Genomic DNA, 20,543 nt, shown 5'->3' on the forward strand with positions numbered 1-20,543 from the left:
GAGATTCTATCTCATCTGACTGGATGCAGATGTTCCCATTATTCATGTAAATGTCTAATCCTTCTCTTGATCTTAGTTTCTTGATGCCTTGTGGCTGTGTGTTCTTCAGGGTGATTAAACATTGGGTTTAAATGCCTTTTTTAAATGTGTTGCTTTTCAGTTTCACTAACAGTCCATTGTTCTTGTATTGTGCAAGAGGGTAAATGGGTTCATAAATCTACAGGCTCTCCTCTAGTATTCCTTGTTTTATGTACGACCATTACCCTATGTCCCTTCTGATTCACCTCCTGCTTAACAACCCTCATCTTTTCAGTCTCTCCTCCTATGAAAATCTCACTGTCACTCAGTTTTTACCCATCTTTTGACCTCGTTTTCTGCTATATTTGTCCCAAGATAGAGTGATGCTATTAATGAATCCTTGCATTCTGTCTTTTGGCTGCTGCTTCACATGGAGGAGGTTTTCACTGAGCTCTTTGCAAGGATGCCCTGGTTCCTTTTCCATATGCCTGGCATTAATATGGAGCCCACCCATGCCTGCCCCCGGGGTATGGACAGTTCAGATTGTTTATCCCAATGTGCATTACTGTGCATTTATCAACACCAACTTTCATCTGAAACCATGCAGCTTCTATTCACCCAGCTCTGTTAGACCCCTTTTGGTGCTTCAGGCTTTACTTGTCTCAGCTAACTTAAACCATGTTGTCTTCTGTAAATCTCATCATCTTCCTAGGCAGCCCCTTTTCTGGATCATTCACATGTTAAACAGCACTAGTCCTCCTAAGGAGCTGTAGGACATCTCACGGTTAACATATGATACTCATTTACCTCTCATCCGGGACTACTTAGTTTCCTTAATAGCCTCCTGTGAGGGGTCTGTCAGAGGGGTTTTGAAGTCCAGATTGCCTGTCAGCTGGTTCTCTTTCATCCACCTTGTGGCTGACACTCACTTAGAATTGTAGTAGACAAGACAGACATGATTTTCTTTTTCAGAAGTGGTGCTGGTTTGTCCCTCTTGTATCCTATTCATCTAGACATTCTGTGATTCAGTTATTTCAGCCGCTTGGCCTGGTACTGAAAGCAAGGCTCACTGTCTGTGATTGCCAAGGTCATCCATTTGATTTGCTACCTTTGAGCTCTCTGGTACAGTAGCTGATTTTAATGAGCATATTTTAATTAGTGGCATGGCCAATCTGCTCTGAAGTGCTTTCGGGACCTTTGGCTGTCTGCCATACTGTGCTTGTGACTTGTTACTCTGCCTAGCAGAATGTGTTGAGGTTTTCCCTTTGTGTTTGCTCCTCTAATTCCCTCTTAACCATCCTAATTTGCTTCTTGTATTTGGACCTTTCTATTGGGCTGCATTTCCTGATTTTGGTATTGGGAGCCATCCAGGCTGACCTGAATAACCTCGAGCCTTGCCATGAGAACAGACTGAAGCTGGCTTGTCCTCGTCCCACTGTTGTTTAGGTGGTAAGTGCCTTCTGTGACCACGAGGGATGCTTGTCTGTGATTTTTAACTTCTTCACTTCTGACTCTTGGGCCTCTTTGACATGGTTCTCCTCTTTTTAAATAAAAATATCCCCCTTTCTATCACTTAAAGCTAGGGGATGCTGGGCTCTTAGAGAGGTTCTCTGGTAAAATGAAGTCTCGACCACTTGTGTTACCAGTGATCTTGGCTCTTCCTGATGGCAGAGGTGGCTAAATTCCAGATTTGGGAATTATATTTGGCCTATATCCTCTCGATCTTAGCTAGCCAGTGTTATCTTTCTGCCCTAAGCTGCTGTTTAGTTGGGTGGTTAAACCTCGGCAGTGTTTTGCTTCAAACATTTCTGCACTTAAAGTGGGTGACACGATCCTTTTATACAGCTCATATGTCAGTTTGAAGTTTACAAGCCACTTTGGGCTCCTTTAGATAAAAGGCATTTTGTGAGAATAAATCTGCAAGAGATGTACAGTCAACTAGTTGAATTGAAATGAATTCTCTTTGAATGGGTTCCTGGTAAAGTTGGCTGGCTCCACACTTTGCCTGGATCATTTAATTTCAAACTCTCCTCTTCTGCTTTAATGCCCTGGCTTGACTCTAAAATGATGCTCCTGAGCAGCCCTGTAAAGGCAAGGGGGCATGTAGTTTTATTTCCTCTGCTGCCATCTCTCTCTTCTTTGAACAGGCATTTTACTTTCTCTTCAGTAGCAAAAGGCAGCGCTGTTGCTGCTGAACAGGAACTGATTGCTGCAGCTTTTTCTGACTGCTGGGGGGAGAGGAGAGCTGGGGGAAAGTGTATTTAAGTTCCTTGCCTGCATATTACAGATGTTTGTTTAGGATTTAGCTTTAAAATATTAGTATTTGAACAGAAGCCATTACCAGTCCTCTGTGCTCTATGATGTAAGCTGATCATGAGCTAGGCCCAGAAGTCCTCTCTGTCCTTATATATTAGTTTTTTGGAGGAGCGTTATGGGGACTTGACATCTTACTTTGAAGCATCTAGAATTCTCCTTGGCAGCAGACTGGTTACCTGTTCAGATGGATCATCGGACTGGTCGAGGATGACACTGCTTGCATTGATATTGGTGTTCTGCCTTTCACTTTTTTCTCCAATAGAAATCATTGATGTCAAAATGAGCCACTAGTTTTCCTACTGGGAGGTGGTTCTCTCTCAAAGTGTCTCACCAAACTGTTGGCTGGGCTACCAAAACAGACTGAACTTTCTAAACTTGGCTGGCTGTTTAATGCCTGGAGATTTAGCAAGTCTTTTGTTAAGCTGCCTATCTGGAAAGGACTCTAGAAGCTGGTGTAAGGGGGCAGGGGGAGGGAAATAGCTGAATCCTAGTTCTAATATTATATGTTCCATCTTCCTTAGGATGTGAAATATATTCAGACAGACGGGTATCGGGCTCCAGAGGCAGAGCTGCAGAACTGCCTGGCTCAGGCGGGGCTCCAGAGTGAAACGGAATGTACCTCTGCTGTAGATCTGTGGAGTCTAGGAATCATTTTACTGGAAATGTTCTCAGGAATGAAACTGAAACATACTGTTCAATCGCAGGAATGGAAGGTGAGGAAAAACTGCTCTTCGGATTCCCAAATCCAGGGTCATTGTTCATGCTGGAGGAGTTTGTGCTCCCTTGTTTTATCCTGCTTATATGATGATATTCCCAATGCCCAGAAAATGCATTGAAACCATCCCTTTAGTTCTTTCTTCAGCTTTCTTGGGAGTTACTGTTCTGGAGCACTAAAATTGCACCTGTCCACAGGATGGGAATGTCTCTTTGGGGCCTGAATTCACACTGCAGGATGGGTAAATGTATTGTATGATACAAAATATAGTAATCTTTTTCTTTCATATGTCCTGCCAAACCTAAAAGTGCTGCAGTTCAGTGAATGGGTAGGTAAAGAATAAAGTAGATTGCTGATAATTTTTCATATGCTTTCCCAAAGGTTTGGGAAGTAATATAGCTGGAAATTCCTCTCCCATACCCACCATGAACCTGAAACTTTAGACACTTCCTACGAGGTATGCTACTTTGATTGTCCCATTGAAGTAAGAAACAAACACAGCCTTAACTCTACTTGAAATACTCTGATTTCTAGGAAATATATTTGACTGAGAAATCTCTATTTTAAACTACAGAGTTTAGATCAAAAAGAAAAAAAATAGTAGGAAGCGTTTTTGGAAAAGAAAGGAAGTATTGAATGCCCAGTTGTAATCAGCAGGGGAATTGCAATCAAGAGATTTTCAGTTCAATGACAGTTGCCCAAGTCCACTCAATGGGGGTTTACTGGATCACTGTGACTCAGCAAAGCTCACCGGGACATGTCTGGGCAAGTGCTAAGGCTCCAGGACTGTATTGGGAGCCTAGGGTCTTGTCTAAAGTGCAGAGTTTTGTTGCCAAAAGGCAGTTTTTGGTGACCAAACAATGGAGGTGTACACTTTTGGCAATGCCACATTTGGCAACAAAAGTCTTCAATTTTGGTAATAAAATCAAACAACTTCCTCGAAAGGAAGAGAGCTTTTTGTGGCAAACTTAAAGCAACAAAGCATTAGTGTAGACGCTGCTGTTCATTATATCACCAGAACTAGCCTCCCCCACTATCCCATAATATCTGCTGTGATCGCTCTGGTCACTGTTTTGAACTTGACTGCCATGCAAAGCCCTTTTCAAAGCTCCAGGAAATGCTGACAGCTGAGCATGCCTGTGTCACAGAGTCACCGGGCAATGCTCTGGAACTGCTCCCCACCAAGCCAGTCAGGACTTTGGGGAGCCTCCTTTCCCTTGGAGCAGACTGTCTTCAGGGCAAGAAGCTCACACAGCTTCACCTCCTGGGTCTCTCCTTGGAGCATTCAGCATCCTCTGCCCGTCCGTGTGCTTCCCACAGTGAGCCTGCCCCAGCGGGGTCCTGGGGAAGCCACAGGGTCCTGCACCCCCCCTTTGCAGTCAGATGTGACTCTCAGCCAGCCAATAACACAGAGGTTTATTTGATGACAGGAACAGGGTCTAACACAGAGCTTGTAGGTACAGCGAACCGGACTCCTCGGCCAGGTCCATTCTGGGGGGCAGTGAACCAGACCCCCACGTCTGCACTTCACTCCTCGTCCCCAGCCTGCTCCAGACTAACAACCCCCTCTGGCCCTCCTCCCGCCTAGCCCCTCCTCTCTGCTCAAGTCCTTTCCCGGCCAGGAGGCCACCTGATCTCTTTGTCTCCAATACCTTCAGCTGGCACCTTTGCAGAGAAGGGGCCCAGGCCATCAGTTGCTAGGAGACAGAGAGTCAGGCATTTAGGTGCACTTGCCCCTTGCTCTGCAGCAATCACACCCCCTTATCCCATCACCTAGATACTTCAGAACTGCATAGAGGACACTGAGGCACCAACACAGTATTCAGAGCAAACATTAAGAACATTCCCAGTTCGTCACATCCAGCAACAAAGAGAAGATCATTAACCCAGAATGCTGCACGCACATGGAGGCAGGCAGGGTGTGTGTGTGTGCATGTGAGAGAGAGAGATTGCTGTGCAGAGACAGGGAGGGAGACGGGGGTCGATGTCGGGGATGTCCCCCTGCTTCAGGACTGGTTTCTTCCAGTGGCTGTCTGAACTTAGAGACCACATGCCAGCACACTCCTCTCCCCCAGCGCGCGCACACTCCCTGTCACACACTGTCTCCCCCACCACACACACACATACTTCAGTTGAAAAGAGGCTGCCAATCTATATGATGCTGTACCTGCCGCAGGAGGCATTGCAAACCCTTCTCAAGTACCCTGCTGCAAGTGGCACAGAGGGATAGCTACCCACAGTGCACTGCTCTGTGTCAATGCAAGAGCTGCTAGCGTGTATGGGCTCCACTGACACAAGGAGCATAGTGTGGATATGCAACAGTGGCTTAATTAGAGCGGCATCACTTTTGTCAACAAAACTCTGCAGTGTAGACTTAGCCTAGATCTTGGCTCTGTTTGTAAGACTGCCAGCTTTGGTGTAACACCAGAATGGAAAGTGAAATAGATCAGTTACGTTTCTGCCAACTAGTTCAGTGGCATGGTGACAAAGCAGTAACTTTCTGTGGCTTTTAGTGCGACTCTCACAATGAAGGGCTGTTTGTTAACTCTAGGAGCGTACTGAGGACAGGAGAGTGCTGCAAGGCATGTCTGACTGACCCACTCCACATTTCTGCTCTCAAATGGTCACTTTTATTTCCAGCTCCTCTCTAGGCATCATTCAGAAAGACTCCCAGTAAGGAACTAAAAAATGTGTCACAGGCCATGCAATAAGCCCTTCCCTGTGAAATCTGATTTCCCCATGCTGCTGGAGCCTCCCAGCTGGAGGCTCCTAACTGCTAGTCCAGGCTGGGCTGAGGAGAGACAGGACTTGTCCTTCACCTGCACAGCTGCTCTCAGTGGGGAGATCAGACTTACCTCCAAAGGCAGCACAGAAGTGTGTGGTACACCCTCACTTCTGCACTGCAGCAGCCGTGTAGCTGGGCCTGGGGCTTCCACCCCACAGCTTCTCCCTAGGCGCGGGGCTTCCACCTCCCATGGCTCGGGTTGCTGGTGCTTGCCCCCTTTTCTGCAGCTCAGGGTGCCCAAATTGGCCAGAACCCATGCTTTAATCCTCCACTGGCCAGTGCTAGCCTTTAGTAGCCCCTGGCTGGGGTGCTCCCACCAGCACTGGGAGATCAGACTCACCTCCACCTCTAAGAGCCGCCTCCTGCTGCAGGAAGCTCCGGGGCTGCTGCCTTCAGAGCCCAGCTCAGCACAGAAGTGAAGGTGGCAATCCTGTGACCTTCCCACAACAACTTTGCGACACCCCCACCCCACCCCATGATTCCTTTTTGGGTTGGGACCCCCATGATTACAACAATCTGAAATTTCAGATGTAAACATCTGAAATTGTGAAAATGACCAATTAAAAAATCCCCTGGCCATGAAATTGACCAAAATGGACCATGAATTTGGTAGGGCCCTACCCATAGGAAATGCCCCCTCAGTATCAGAGTTTTGGTTAATGTTCACCCCAAGATTTTATTTTCCTTCTAACTGTGGCTGCTTTTGCTTTCCAGACAAACGGTTCTGCCATCATTGATCACATTTTTGCCAGTGAAGGTGTGGTAAATTCAGCCATCCCAGCCTATCACCTCAGAGACCTTATCAAGAGGTATATTGCAAATAGCAAATGTTACATGTTACTCTGTGGTACATGTATGCTGATCCAAGCAATACTGTTCTACTTGTAAACGTTTGTCTTGCATTCAGATGCCAAGGAGTCTTGCAGTCCTTGCCTAGGTTGCCTACTGTCCCGAAACTTTCCCATGGTTGTGCTGGCAGTGCAGCTCCAGGAGTGTCTGACTCCTGGTATTCTAACTACTGTGTGAGCAGGGCTGCACAGAATGGGTGAAGAGAACATTAGTGGCCTGCCTATGCTAACACTCTCATTGTTGCTGTCCGATGGGGAACTTGTATAAAAATATTGATGGTGATGAGGCATTGGCAGCATCTCTTTAAGCCAGTAGATGTAATGTGTTTGGAAAAATGCCTTCCCTGTGATGTCAATAAGTTCCAAATAGGAGGATCTGCAGTTCCTAAGTTAGTAGAAGAGAGGGCTCAGTGCCGCTGCTGCTGCTCAGATCTTTCCCAAACAGCAGCAGAGTAAATCCATAACTCTAGCAGCAAAGAAACTGACTTGACTGCGTGGTGGGCTGCAGTGGCGCTCCAGTCATGTCACTTCCCTGCTGCTAGTGGGGGAAGCTCTGAGCAGCAGCTGAGTCAGAGCTCCCATGGGGAAGAGGACCTAAAAACGGAGGCTGGGAGAGGGGATAGAAATTTGTCCCTGAGCATCCAATGTTGTGAGCCCCAGTGATCACAGCTTTCCTCAGAAGGTTCTAGGTCACCGTGGCGCGGTCGCCTGCCATCCCATAAATGGGAATATGCAGAGGCTTTTCAGAGAACAGCCATCTCACTGTGAAAGGGTAGACTCTGGAGCAATCATAGGGCAGCATCTGTAGGAGAATATTCCATCATAGACCTGTAGCTAGAAACGGTTATAACTGATGGTATAAATGAAACCACTCATCAGCATGGCCTGTGCTAAAATCTAAGTGTTGCTTTCCAAACTCAGTTTGGTAGAGGAGTCTGGAAAAATTACTCACCAAAGACTCCTGTAATAAGCTCTTTAAGGTGTTTGTAACGCCTAAATTCTCAGAGACTGTGGACAAAAAAGTGCCCAGAAATCCCACGTGTGAGAGTGCTGTAAGGGGGCAGATGTGCTGTGGGGTTTGTACGTAAGGTTCCAGGCTCACTTGAAATGCAGATCTCATCACTGCCTTTGCTGTGGGGATGCTGTGTGCAAAAACATAACCTCTCCCTTTGTCTTCTAGCATGCTTTATGATGACCAAGCGAAAAGAGTCACTGCTGCAAAGGCCCTGTGCAGCCCCTTCTTCAGCATTCCCTTTGGTAAGTGGTGTAGTTCCATCCTCTTCAGGCTTCTAACATTGAGGGCAAGGAGCCCTTGTGTCCAGCTGGAATTGTTTTGCCCCTCAGGCTTTCTTCACGTATTCTCTCTGGGTTGGTCTTTAGTGCCTGATGGTGGCCACCGGTCCTCTGCAGCACAGCTGCTAGAAGCTTTGCCCATGCTTCACTCTGTGCACAGGGTCCGACTGTGGCCTGTCTCCCTAGCTGGAGGCCACGAAGTGTTGGTCTTTCTGTAGAAGGGCAGGCAGGCGCTTCTCACAGATTCTGCTTAACTTAGACAAAACCAGCATTTACTGACCATCTTACGGAACTATCATAAGCATCTTTCCCAATTCTGAACTTTAGCGTCCAAAATGTGGGTGCCTAGCATGAACCTCTAGGCTTAATTACCAGCTTGGATCTTATCTCGCTGCCACCAGACAGGAATTACAGCGCCTGCCTCGCTCTGGTCCCCCAAACTTTCCCTGGAGGGACCCCAAGACTCAGAGACTCTGAGTCTCACAACAAAGGGAAATAACCCACTTCCCTTCCCCCTCTCTCTCCCACCCAGACTTTCCTCTCTGGGCTAACCTGAGAGTACTGATGCAATCTCTTTACATCACAATACCAAGAAGCATGTCTCCTCTATTCCACAAAGAGACAAACCCCAAATACAAGGAAACAGAAAAGATTCTATCTCTCCTCCCCCTCCCACCAATTCCCTGGTGCTGCAGAGCTTTACCCTCCATAGATCTCACACAAAGAGAATTCCCTTCCCCTTCGTTCCTTAGCCTACCCAGAGAGAAAAACTCAAACAAGTCTTAAAAAGAAAACTTTATATAAAAAGAAAGAAAAAGACATAAGAATATAATCTCTGCATCAAGTGACAATACAGGGCTATTGCTTATAAGAAAAATATGAATAAACAGTCTGATTCAAAAAGATATCCAATTTGAAACATTCCAGCAAGCTACACACATGTAAATACAACCAAAACAACATAAAAGCCTATATTGTTTTTCTACCTGTACTTACAATTTGGAAACAGAAGATTAGAATATAGAAAGAACCTTCTCATAGCTGAGAGACAGACAAAAGACACAGACCCCAAAAATTCCCTCCTTGACTTTGAAAAATCCGGTTTCCTGATTGGTCCTCTGGTCAGATGTTTGGTTCCCTTTGTTAACCCTTTACAGGTAAAAGATACATTAACCCTTAGCTATCTATTTATGACAGGAACAAAGAAGGGTAACCAGTAATATGTGCCTTTATGGGTACTATAAAAAGCCCTTTCGAGTGGCCTTGAGCTCTAGATGCCAGGGTAGGCAAATAGGTTACCGTGTTCCCTACTTAGGCCTGGTCTACACTAGTAAATTAGGTCGGTATAACTACATTGCTCAATTGTGAAAAATCCACAGCTTCTGAGCAATGCTGTTAAACCAAACTAACCCCTGGTGCAGTCATTGATGGGAGAATTCTCCCACTCTCTCGTAGAGGCGGATTACCTACATCAGTGGGAGAAGTCCTTCCATCGGGGCGTAGGTAATGTCTTTACTGTACTACAGTGGCGTGGTTGCAGCATTTTAAGTGTAGACAAGGCCTGAGTATGCATCTCGGGGCTTTTGAAGCACCATGGGGGGGAGGAAGAAGCTGTCTGACAGGGGCTTCTGTTAGTGCCTCATCAAATTAAGCTTGTTAGCAGCTGAGCAATGTCAGTAAACTGCCCACTGAAGGCAGCAGTGTGGTCCAGTGGATCAGGCACGAGTGGGAGTCAAGTCCTCCTGGGGACAACATAGCAAATCCTACTGCATGCTGGTGTTGGGGTCACTGCGTTGCTCAGTCAGTACTGCCCCCTTGGATCCAACAGTGAGATTTCCTCTTCAGATGAAATGGAGAGGCCATCTGTGCCAAATCGCATGCTGGGTCACAAGCTTAAAGCTGGAGAGAAGTCGGGAACACTCCTGCCTCTTTGGAGTCTTGACCATCCCTATGTTGTGTCCAATTACCCTGCCTCAGCCCTCGTCCGCGCCCGGAACGTCTGTCTGTCCCCCCAGGAGCTGCACACATGGCTTTGCATTCTGCTGCTTTAGCTCTTTAGGCAGCACAGCTGTACTCCTTATTCATTAGTGCCAGGGTAAATTATTAGCAGGTGTGGAGACTCTCACCTCTGGGCTGGCAAGTGGCTTCTGCTGAGTCTCTGCAGCTTTCCCTGAGCTGTGTGATGTGTAGGGTGGAGAGACTTGCGGAAAAGGAAGCTTCTCAAAGCTCAGAGTGGACCTGGAACATAACAACTGCCATATTGGGTCAGACCAAAGGTCCATCCGACAGTGGCCAGTGCCAGGTGCCCCAGAGCAAATGAACGGAGGAGGTAATCATTGAGTGATCCAACCCCTGTCAACCATTCCCAGCTTCTGGCAAGCAGAGGCTAGGGACACCATCCCTGACCATCCTGGCTAATAGCCATTGACGGACCTGTCCTCCATGAATTTATCTTGTTTCTTTTTGAACCCTGTTATAGTCTTGGCCTTCACAACATCCTCTGACAAAGAGTTCCACAGGTTGACTCTGCATTGTGTGAAAAAATACTTCCTTTTGTTTGTTTTAAACCTTCTGCCTATTCATTTCATTTGATGACCTCCTAGTTCTTGTATTATTTACTCCTCGTAACACTTCCTTATTTACTTTCTCCACCTCAGTCATGATTTTATAGACCTCTAGCATATCCTCCCTTAGTCATCTCTCTTCCAAGCAAAAAAGTCCCAGTCTTATTAATCTCTCCATTTGGCGGTCATTCCATGTACCATAGATTTATATTGAGGCAGTATATTTTTATTTTATGATATTCTTATAATCTATCCCTTTCCTAATGATTCCCAACATTCTGTTATCTCTTTTTGACTACCACTGCACATTAAGTGGATATTTTCAGAGAACTATCCACAGTGACTCCAAGATCTTTCTTGAATGGTAACAGCTAATTTAGACCCCATCATTTTATACATATAGTTGGGATTATGTTTTCCAATGTGCATTACTTTGTGTTTATCAGCATTGAATTTCATCTGCTATTCTATTGCCCAGTCACCCAGTTTTGAGAGATCCTTTTGTAGCTCTTCACAGTCTGGCTGGGACTTAACTATCTTCAGTAGTTTTGTATCATCTGCAAATTTTGCCATCTCACTGTTTACCCCTTTTTCCAGATCATTTATGAATATGTTGAATAGGACTGGTCCCAGTACAGACCCCTGGGGGACCCCCTATTTACCTCTCTCCATTCTGAAAATTGACCATTTATTCCTACCTTTTAACCAGCTACCAGTCCATAAGAGGACCTTTACTGTTATTCCTGGACAGTTTATCTTGCTTAAGAGCCTTTAGTGAGGGACCTTGTCAAAGGCTTTCTGGAAATCTAAGTACACTATGTCCACTGGATCCTCCTTGTCCACATGTTTATTGACCCCCCTCAAAGAATTCTTGTAGACCTTGGTAGAACACCTTGGTTTGTGAGGGCTCAGGCCAGTAGCTTCATTCGAGCTGGCAGCCTTGGGCTGAGGACAGCTGCTCTGGGCAGGCTCAGTGCCTGGCTGGTTGGGGAGCATGTTCACACTTTCCCTGTTTTGTGGGGGATTTGGGTTGCATTTGAAGTAGTATCTCCCCAGTTAGCTGGGAGTGCTCTGCCTAGCAGACTCCTTGAGCCAGGGCTCCTCCCACTTTTAGAGAGTACAACTTCTGCATCTCAGGGTCATTTTTGGCCCTTTCCTGCTGAAAGACAGCGACAGGCTCTAGATGGCTCTTCTGTCCACCTGCCCCGGAGGGCATTAAGGTCAGACTGTGCAACAGCTCTTGAGCCCAAAAGAATGAAGCCATGTGTATGTGAAGGTTTGGGCCTTTGGGAAGGCAAGGAGCTTTGATGCATTGACATTAGGGCATTGTGGTTAAAGCACTGGACTGCGACTCGGAAGATCCAGGTTCGGTTTGTGGCTGGCCGAAGGTTTCCTACGTCACTCTGGGCAAGTATCGTAATTTCTGTGACCAGTTTTCCATATGTAAAATGGGGCTCATGCTTCAGAAGGATATAGCTATAACTGCTTGCAACACTACAGCTCTAGGGCTGTGTAAGACCTAGTGTAGGCTCATAGCGTTTTAAGGCAATTAGGACCCTCTGGGCTGCCCACCTGATAACACACGCCATATGGTTGCGCCTGAGCAGATCTTTTAGAAGGCCATCACTTAGTCATGCTCTAAAGACTCCCAAGTGCAGGAGACCCCAGCCCAGCCCGTGTAAGTTGTTCCAATGGCTCAGCACCCAAGGTGTTTCAAAACACTTGTCATATTTTCAGTTTGAAATTTAGTGATTTCCATTTCCAGCTGGAGAATCTTGTTCTGTCTTTTTGTCAGGGATGGCTCCAGGCACCAGTGAAACAAGCAGTTGCTTGGGGCTGCACATTTCTAGGGGCAGCATTCTGGTGCCGGCCATCATAGGTGCCGACTCCGGGGCACGGGGAAAAAGTGTCCCCACCGCCCCAACTTGCTGCCCCAGCTCACCTCCACCTGCTCCCCCGAGCGCGCTGCCGCCACTGCTCTTCTCCCCCCTCCCTCCCAGGCTTGCTGTGCTCGAAACAGCTGTTTTGCTCAGCAAGTCTGAGAGGGGAGGAGAAGCCGAGCGGCGGGCGCTCGGGGGAGGCGACGGGTGATGGAGTGGAGGTGAGCTGGAGTGGGGAACGGTTCCTCTACCCTCCGTTACTTCCTGCACCCCATAACCCTAGCTCACCTCAGGGGAGCAAGCGAAGCGGAACATGCCGCTGCACCGCTTCTCCCTCCTTCCTCCTAGGCTTGCTGCGTGCTAAGCAGCTGTTTCATGCAGCTTGGCTGGGAGGGAGGGAGGAGAAGCTGAGCTGCGGTCGCTGGGGGAGGCGGCAGTGGTGGAGCGGAGGTGAGCTGGAGTGGGGAGTGGTTCTCTATCCCCCGTTAGTTCCTGCGCTCCCCCCCACCCCCACTCCGCCTGCTCCCCTAAATGCGCTGCTGCTCCACTTCTCCGCTCTGCATTGTCTGAGAGGGAGTTGGGAGAAGCGGAGCAGCGGCACAGCGGGGGGAGCAGGCAGAGCGGAGGTGAGCTAGGGTGGGAGCCCCCAGGAAGCAATGGGGAGGGAAATGCTGCACGCCTGGGGGAGGAAGCGGGGCTGGGGATTTGGGGAATGGGTTCAGAAGGGATGGAGTTGGGGAGGGGCCGGGGGGCATGAAAAAAGGGGGAAGGGCGGCCAAAAATTTTTTTTGCTTGGGGCAGCAAAAATCCTAGAGACGGCCCTGCTTTTTGTCTGCTAGATTAAAGAACCTGCTACTCTCAGGAGTCTTCTCCCTATGCAGGGTTCATTTACGCTGCACTGAAAAACCTACAGCACTGAGTCTCAGAGCCCAGGTCAGCTGACTCGGGCTAAAAATAGTAGTGTAGACACCTGGACTCTGAGACCCAACCATCTCATGGGATTTTGGAGCCTGGGCGCCAGCCCAAGCCTGACTGTTTGCACTGCAGTTTTTAACCCTGCAGCCTGAGCCCCACGAGCCCAAGTTAGCTGACCCGGGCCAGCCACAGCCATGCCCATGGGTCTTTTGTTGCAGGGTAGATGTATCCATAGGGACTTGTAGGCCATGATCAAGACATCTGCTGACCTTTTCTTCAGTAAACTAGACAACTGTTAGGTTGGCGTTCCAGACCTCAGATTATCTTTGTAGCTCTGTTCTGAACTTCTCCATTTTGTAGCATCCTTTTTTGAGGTGTGGACACCAAAACTGGATGCAGTATTCCAGTATGGCTTGATGCCGTAGAACATGAGGTGGTCCGTGGCTTTTGCATTGTGTCAATGTAGGAAAGAGACTGGCACACCTACTGAGGCCACCTGGCAGGTTGGCATGTTGGTGCCAAGCAGCAGAGATGTTCCATCACAGCAGTGTTACTAGGCTCTAAAGTGGTGAGCCTCTGGAGAAATGCCATGGGGCTGAGGCCTGAGTTGTCTTCTGAGACATCTGGTAGCTATCACCATTTAAAGCATCATCCTCACTTCCCCAGGTTCTGAGGTGCCCACCAGCTGAGGCTTTTCTAGCCACAGCAGCAGTACAATGTCCTTTGAAGTGCTGGATAGTGGGAGGCAGCACGGATACATCTGTGGTCATCCCGCCAGGCTGTCTCCCCCTGCATACCAGCCAGGCTGAGCTACAGTAACGACTTGACAGGAGAAGTCAGCTGAGCCCCTAAGAGCCAGGTCACTGCACCCAGATCTGTCGAATTCTGCTCTCAGATGAGCATGGAAAGCAGAGATGCAAGGCTTTCCAGCACCAGGAAACAGGCTGCAAGAAATCCACTCTCCCTGGGCCACCACCACATGGAAGCTATGTAACCTCTCCAGGGGTCTAGACCAGTGCATATCTCATTAACAAAGCAACTGAACAGCCCTGGGTCCCATTTCAATCAGTGTCTAAGTGGCAGCTCTTCACCATCAAAACTCCCGGTGCCTGAAGTCTTGGGCACCATGTGGAGGCAGAGCCTCCTGAGACCGACAGCAGTGGGAGTCCAGGAGGGCATGGTATTGAAGACTTCCCAACAGGAAGAATTGTGGATTTCCTTTGCTTAGCGAAGCACAGACGCTCGCAGTCTGGAATTAGGAGTTGCATTCCACGGCATTGTTCAAGGGGCTGCGCATTGTGAGGTCTGCAGGGGCCCCACTTGGGATGAAGCATTGAAGATTTCAGCCTGAGGATGTCTTAGGCTTGGTGTTTGATGCCTTCGTCCTATTGATGGAGCAACAGAAGCACCCCTTCCCCACCAAGACACTGACTCAGGATAGTAGACCAATGACTTCTTCCATGTCCTGGTGCCATGCAGGGTGAAGTTTTAGGAGTATGTGTGTCTATATTGCCTTGGGTCACTGACATAACTCCAGGGGGACCAGCAACTCAACAGTCCGCTCCCAGTGCTGTTTTACCCAGTGACCGCTCTGTCTTCTGGGATCACTGTGTGGCTGGTAGGTCAGCGCTTCAGACTGTGATTCCTATATTGCAGTTCCATTATAGTTTAGTTCCTAGCTCTGCTCCTTGTGACTGTCTGGTGGTATTCAAAGCCTTCCTCCTCCTGTTTGCATGGTGTGGGGCAGTGCTGCAGAAGGAAGCATCGATTGGTGCTTTCTTAGAGAGTTAATCTAGAAGATCTCTTGAAGCTTTCGCTTTCACTTTTGACACAGCTGGGTCAGAGCTCCCTACAGTCCAGTTCTGCTGGGAAGTTGGCTTCACTGGAGATAGACTAGTTATCTACAATCACATTGTGATACCCTCACTCCACAAGTCAGTTCATTTTGCTGGAGCTACCTATGGGTAGAGCCCTACCAAATTCACAGCCATGAAGTCTGGTCTTTAGTGTGCTTTTACCCAGTACTATACAGATTTCATGGGGAGAGACCAGCATTTCTCAAATTGGGGGTCCTGACCCAAAAGGGAGTTGCAGGGGAGTCACAAGGTTATTTTAGGGTGTCATGGTATTGCCACCGTTACTTCTGTGCTGCCTTCAGAGCTGGGTAGCATAGCACACCACACCACGTTACCCTTATTTCTATGCTGCTGCTGACAGCGACTCTGCCTTCAGAGCTGGGCTCCCAGCTCTTGCAACCCCTCTCCAGCTGCTCAACTCTGAAGGCAGCACTGCTGCCAGCAGCAGGTGCAGAAGGAAAAGTAGCAATACTGCAACCTCACCTACAATAACCCTGTGACCCCCTCCACAACTCCTTTTCGGGTCAGGACTCCTACAATTACAGCACCATGAAATTTCAGATTTAAATAGCTGAAATCATGAAATTTACCATTTTAAAACTCTTATGACCATGAAATTGACCAAAATGGACCATAAATTTGGTAGGGCCCTACCCATGGGTATGGTACTACTTGCTGTGAACTGTATTGTGGGCTGGCCCCTCCTTAAGACAGGGACTGAGGTTGGAGACACTTATTAGCTAGCTCCTGAACTAGGCAACAGTGGGTCTCTGGAAAAATGCCATTTCTGTCATTTACATGTAGGAGGAGCTGCTAGTTGGCAGTTCATGGTACTGGGCTGTTCCATGCAGTCTCTGCGTCCTGTGTCCAGCAGAAAAAGATGCACCTGTATTTTTGTTCTCCACTTCCTTGGTAGCATGGGTCCTGTCCAGGAGTGAGACACCATTTGAGCAGCCCTTCAGTTCTGTATTTACCTGAGTGTTGCCTCTCAATTCGGCTGCAGGTGTCAGTGACTGGTCCCACAGCAATGAGGGAATGATCACAGCATCAATCAACATCTGGATACATCCAGATCAGCAGTGCCTCCTGTTAAGTCAAAGCTCTCTGAGCATGGTATTACATGCCTTGTAGCTTCCTGCCACCCCCAAAGGAGTCTTCCAGGTCACAAGAGAGAATTCATGGGGTGTGGTGCCACCCAACCATGTCTGACTCGGGCCAATGAGTCAGTATCTCACATAGATGTTAAGAGTCTGGTTTGAGAGGTTCATACCAAGAAAGCAGGACAGTCAGCGAGCTATCTTAAGTGCCTGTACACAAATGCGAGAAGCCTGGGAAACAAGCAGGGAGAACTGGAAGTCCTGGCACAGTCAAGGAACTATGATGTGATTGGAATAACAGAGGCTTGGTGGGATAACTCTCATGACTGGAGTACTGTCATGGATGGATATAAACTGTTCAGGAAGGACAGGCTGGGCAGAAGAGGTGGGGGAGTCGCATTGTATGTAAGAGAGCAGTATGACTGCTCAGAGCTCTGGTATGAAACTGCAGAAAAACCTGAGCGTCTCTGGATTAAGCACAGACGTGTGAGCAACAGGGGTGATGATGTGGTGGGAGTCTACTATAAACCACCGGACCAGGTGGATGAGGCTTTCTTCAGGCAACTAACAGAAGTTACTAGATCACAGGCCCTGATTCACATGGGGGACTTTAATCACCCTGATATCTGCTGGGAGAGCAATGCAGCAGTTCACAGATAATCCAGGAAGTTTTTGGAAAGTGTAGGGGACAATTTCCTGGTGCAAGTGCTGGAGGAACCAACTAGGGGCAGAGCTCTTCTAGATCTGCTGCTCACAAACTGGGAAAAATTAGTAGGGGAAGCAAAAGTGGATGGGAACCTGGCAGGCAGTGACCATGAGATGATCAATGTTAGGATATAGATATTCAGGCCTGTCTGTAAAGGCCTGTACTTTAAGAATGTAGGTGTAGTCTTATCACTTAACTAGTTATAGCGGTATAAAAGAGAGAATCAAAGATCACTGTCTGTGTAATGGCCTTCTCTTACTGCGACAGGCTAAGGCCTTCAGCTAAGATGTAGGGCTGGGCTACATTGGCACTTTACAGCGCTGCAACTTTCGCGCTCAGGGGTGTGAAAAAACATGGCTCCCAGCGCTGCACACTACACCCATAAGGGATGTGGTTTACAAGCAGCGCTGGGAGAGCTCTCTCCCAGCGCTGCGGCTCTGACTACACTCACACTTCAAAGCACTGCCGGGGCAGCGCTTTGAAATTTCTAATGTAGCCATACCCGTAGTTAGGCAGCCATAAGCTGGGAAGTGCATGGTCACATCCTCACATTCCAAACTAATCACATTGAAATAAGGTACTGTTGGGCTATTAGGAATACAATACTATCCTGATATTCTGTCACTTCCAGAGAAAGAGAAGAGCTTAAAAGATTGTAAAAGGAACTTGTTTGTCTGGCAAGAACTCACTTATTAATAGACACAGCTGGGAAACCCCCTTTATGTCTGTTTTTAGATAATGTAGTTGTAAAATCTCACTTCTGTATTGTGTGTATGTTTATTTGCTTGTCTCTGTCTGGTTCTATAATTGTTTGTCTCCGCTACATAATGATTTTGTTATGGCGGTTGTAACCAGTGAAGGTGGTGGAATATAATTGGGTTAATAACCATGTTACGATATTATGTTTAGGATTGGTTAGTGAATTTCAGTATAAATATTAATTGTTAAGAAATAACTATGCAAAAACTCAGGTTTTACTGTATAGTCTGCATGTCAATCAGGTAAAGCGTGGGGGAAATGGGAAACAGGACTGGGAATTTTAAAGAAGGGATGGAGGAATTAGGATCATGTTTTGCCTAAAAGGGGGATGGGAACAGAACAGGGACACAGGGCAAAGCTCTTGTCTGGTTGTCATAGGCCTGAAAGGGGACACTAAGAACGAAACTGTGGGAATCATGCTTGCTGGGAAGTTCACCCCCAATAAACATCGAATTGTTTGCGACCTTTGGACTTCGGTGTTTTGGTGGGGTGGTATTGCTCTGTTTCTGCAAGGAGGACCAGGGGGAAAGTGAGGAGGGTGAAGCGAAATAAATAAAGCCCCAAAACATCTTGGGGCCGTGCAAATAAAAGTACAGAACATATTACAGAAAAAAAAAAAGTGGGATTTCACAAACTACATCTATACAGACATAAGGGTTTTCCAAGCCTGTTGTCTATTATAAGCTGATTCTTTGCCAGACAGGGGAACAGGATGACTATCAAACTAAGTCTTTTACATCTTTTAGGCTCTTCCTTTTTCTGGAGGAGTGGAAAGGTGGGTGAGAGGAATATCAGGAACAGGCTGTATTTCCTAATAGCCCAATAGCACCTTATTTCAATGTGATTACTTTGGAATTGAGATGGACCATTGCACTTTCCGCTTATGGCTGCCCTAACTACATCTTAGCTGAAGGCCTTAGCCTGTCACAGTAAGAGAAGGCCATTACACGGACAGTGATCTTTGATTCTTTCTTTTATACCTCTATAACTAGTTAAGTGATAAGAATACACCTACCTTCTTAAAGTACAGGCCTTTACAGACAGGCCTGAATATCTATATCCTAACATTGATCATCTCATGGTCACTGCCTGCCAGGTTCCCATCCACTTTTGCTTCCCCTACTAATTCTTCCCGGTTTGTGAGTAACTCTCCTTTCACAGACAGGGTAGAAGGGCTTTATATCCTACTGTATAAGTAACACCTGATCCAGCTACCTTGGCCATGGGGACCTTTGTCAATGTCTGAATCCAAGCTGAATAGCAATAATTTCAGACTTGATTCACACTACTGCTGTGCCTTTAAAAGCACTTTCAGCCACTGTCTCTGGGCAAACTAACCTTCTGGCCTTTGGGTCTCACAGGTTGCACTTCAAGCCTTCCTGGAAGGGAGGCTGGTCAGTCTCCAGATTGAGGCCAGCTGCACACAGCATGGCTACAGGGTGTAATGCATGTGGTGAGGGGAAACAGAACTATACCTCCAAAAGTGTAAATATTGATACAGCCTTTCTCCCCTCCCCCTGCTTTCCCATTTAATGCCTTTCCTTCCATGGAACTGGGTGGTGGCAAAGCAGCTCCCCATATTGAAGATCTGGTGATGCTTCCAACTCCAGTGCTAAGGCTGCTCAATGTCTTGAGTGATGCTTCTCTTCAGAGTGAAGAAGAATATGAAGGTTGGTATCTGTATTACAAACTGCAGTGCAGTGCAGTAATGTCGTCGTAGAAATCCACATCCCAGAATGCTGTCGGGATCAGAGTGGGGTGAGAGTTTAGAGGCATAAGGAAAAGGGAGTGAAGAAACTCAGCTGGGATTTGAAACAAGTGCACAGGTACAGGAAGGCTGTTCCAGACGGCAGGAGTTGCAGAGAATGCTCTGAGAAGAGACTGGGCCTAGCTGATTAGAGTGGGTGAGCTGGAGACTAGAATAAGTTCATGGATGGCTAGAAGGGCTGCTTGAGCAGATAACAAATGCCTCAAAGCAGCACCAGGTGCGTGCATGTGCAGAACAGGGTGGGAGGGAGGGAAGAATGCTGAAATTTGTTGAGTGATGTCATTCAGACATCCGCAGAGATTTAAAATAATCTATCTGTATTGTTGTACATTAGCAATGTTGTGTACAAAGTGCAGATGCTCGGTGAAAGCTAGGCGAGCCCCCTGGGCCGGGGGGGGAGGGGGTAGGCTATGGGATGAGTGCTCTTCACAAAGACCCTGGCTTGTAGTAGCTGGGTTTCCTCCCTGCTTTAAGTGACATTATAACCCAGTGTAGAGCATTCCAGCTTCTAACTGTGCAAAACAATCAGTGAGTGCACATACCAGGGAACAGGACTGGCCCCACTCCTGTGAGCAAGCAGTGCAGCCACATGTGTCTGGGCCGTGACAGTAGTGCCACAAGTGTTTCCTCTGTGGGGACCCAGGCTCTCACCCTTGTCCTGGACGGGGCTTGTTCCCACTGTGGTGTAGCAGAGACTTGGTGACTGAGGACACAGTGCTCTGCCAGACTCTGTGTCGTCTGTCTGGAACTGAAACCCCTTTAAATAAACAAGATTTTTCTACTGATGCTTCTGGGACAAGCAGAATCAGTGGGTGCCCCACTGAGTGCAGTCATTTCTGGGGGCTGGGAATACTCCAAGTACAAAAACCCCCTTGCCCTGTGTTGGGAACAGAGAGCAGTGCCCCTCCCCAGCCTCCATACTCTCCTGGATCTGACACCAGGTCACTGCTGCCTTCCGGCAGCAGCCTTGTCTAAATGCACCTGTACTGCTACTGTGGCAATCTTCCAGTCCCCTCCCTCCCT

The 20,543-nt window shown here is 47.6% G+C and overlaps 1 protein-coding gene across 1 annotated transcript in view; it reads left to right on the forward strand.

The window, feature by feature from the left end:
• Positions 1–20,543, forward strand: part of LOC116831151 (UDP-N-acetylhexosamine pyrophosphorylase) — a 90,733-nt gene that overhangs the window by 614 nt on the left and 69,576 nt on the right. Inside the window, exons 2-6 of the mRNA XM_075067987.1 lie at positions 2,856–3,047; positions 6,549–6,643; positions 7,863–7,939; positions 9,431–9,478; positions 19,324–19,422. Coding sequence (XP_074924088.1) covers positions 2,856–3,047; positions 6,549–6,643; positions 7,863–7,939; positions 9,431–9,478; positions 19,324–19,422 — 511 coding nt within the window. The remainder of the gene's footprint in view (positions 1–2,855; positions 3,048–6,548; positions 6,644–7,862; positions 7,940–9,430; positions 9,479–19,323; positions 19,423–20,543) is intronic.

The sequence above is a fragment of the Chelonoidis abingdonii genome, chromosome 7, assembly GCF_003597395.2.
Source record: "Chelonoidis abingdonii isolate Lonesome George chromosome 7, CheloAbing_2.0, whole genome shotgun sequence".
NCBI classification, from domain to species: Eukaryota; Metazoa; Chordata; order Testudines; family Testudinidae; genus Chelonoidis; species Chelonoidis abingdonii.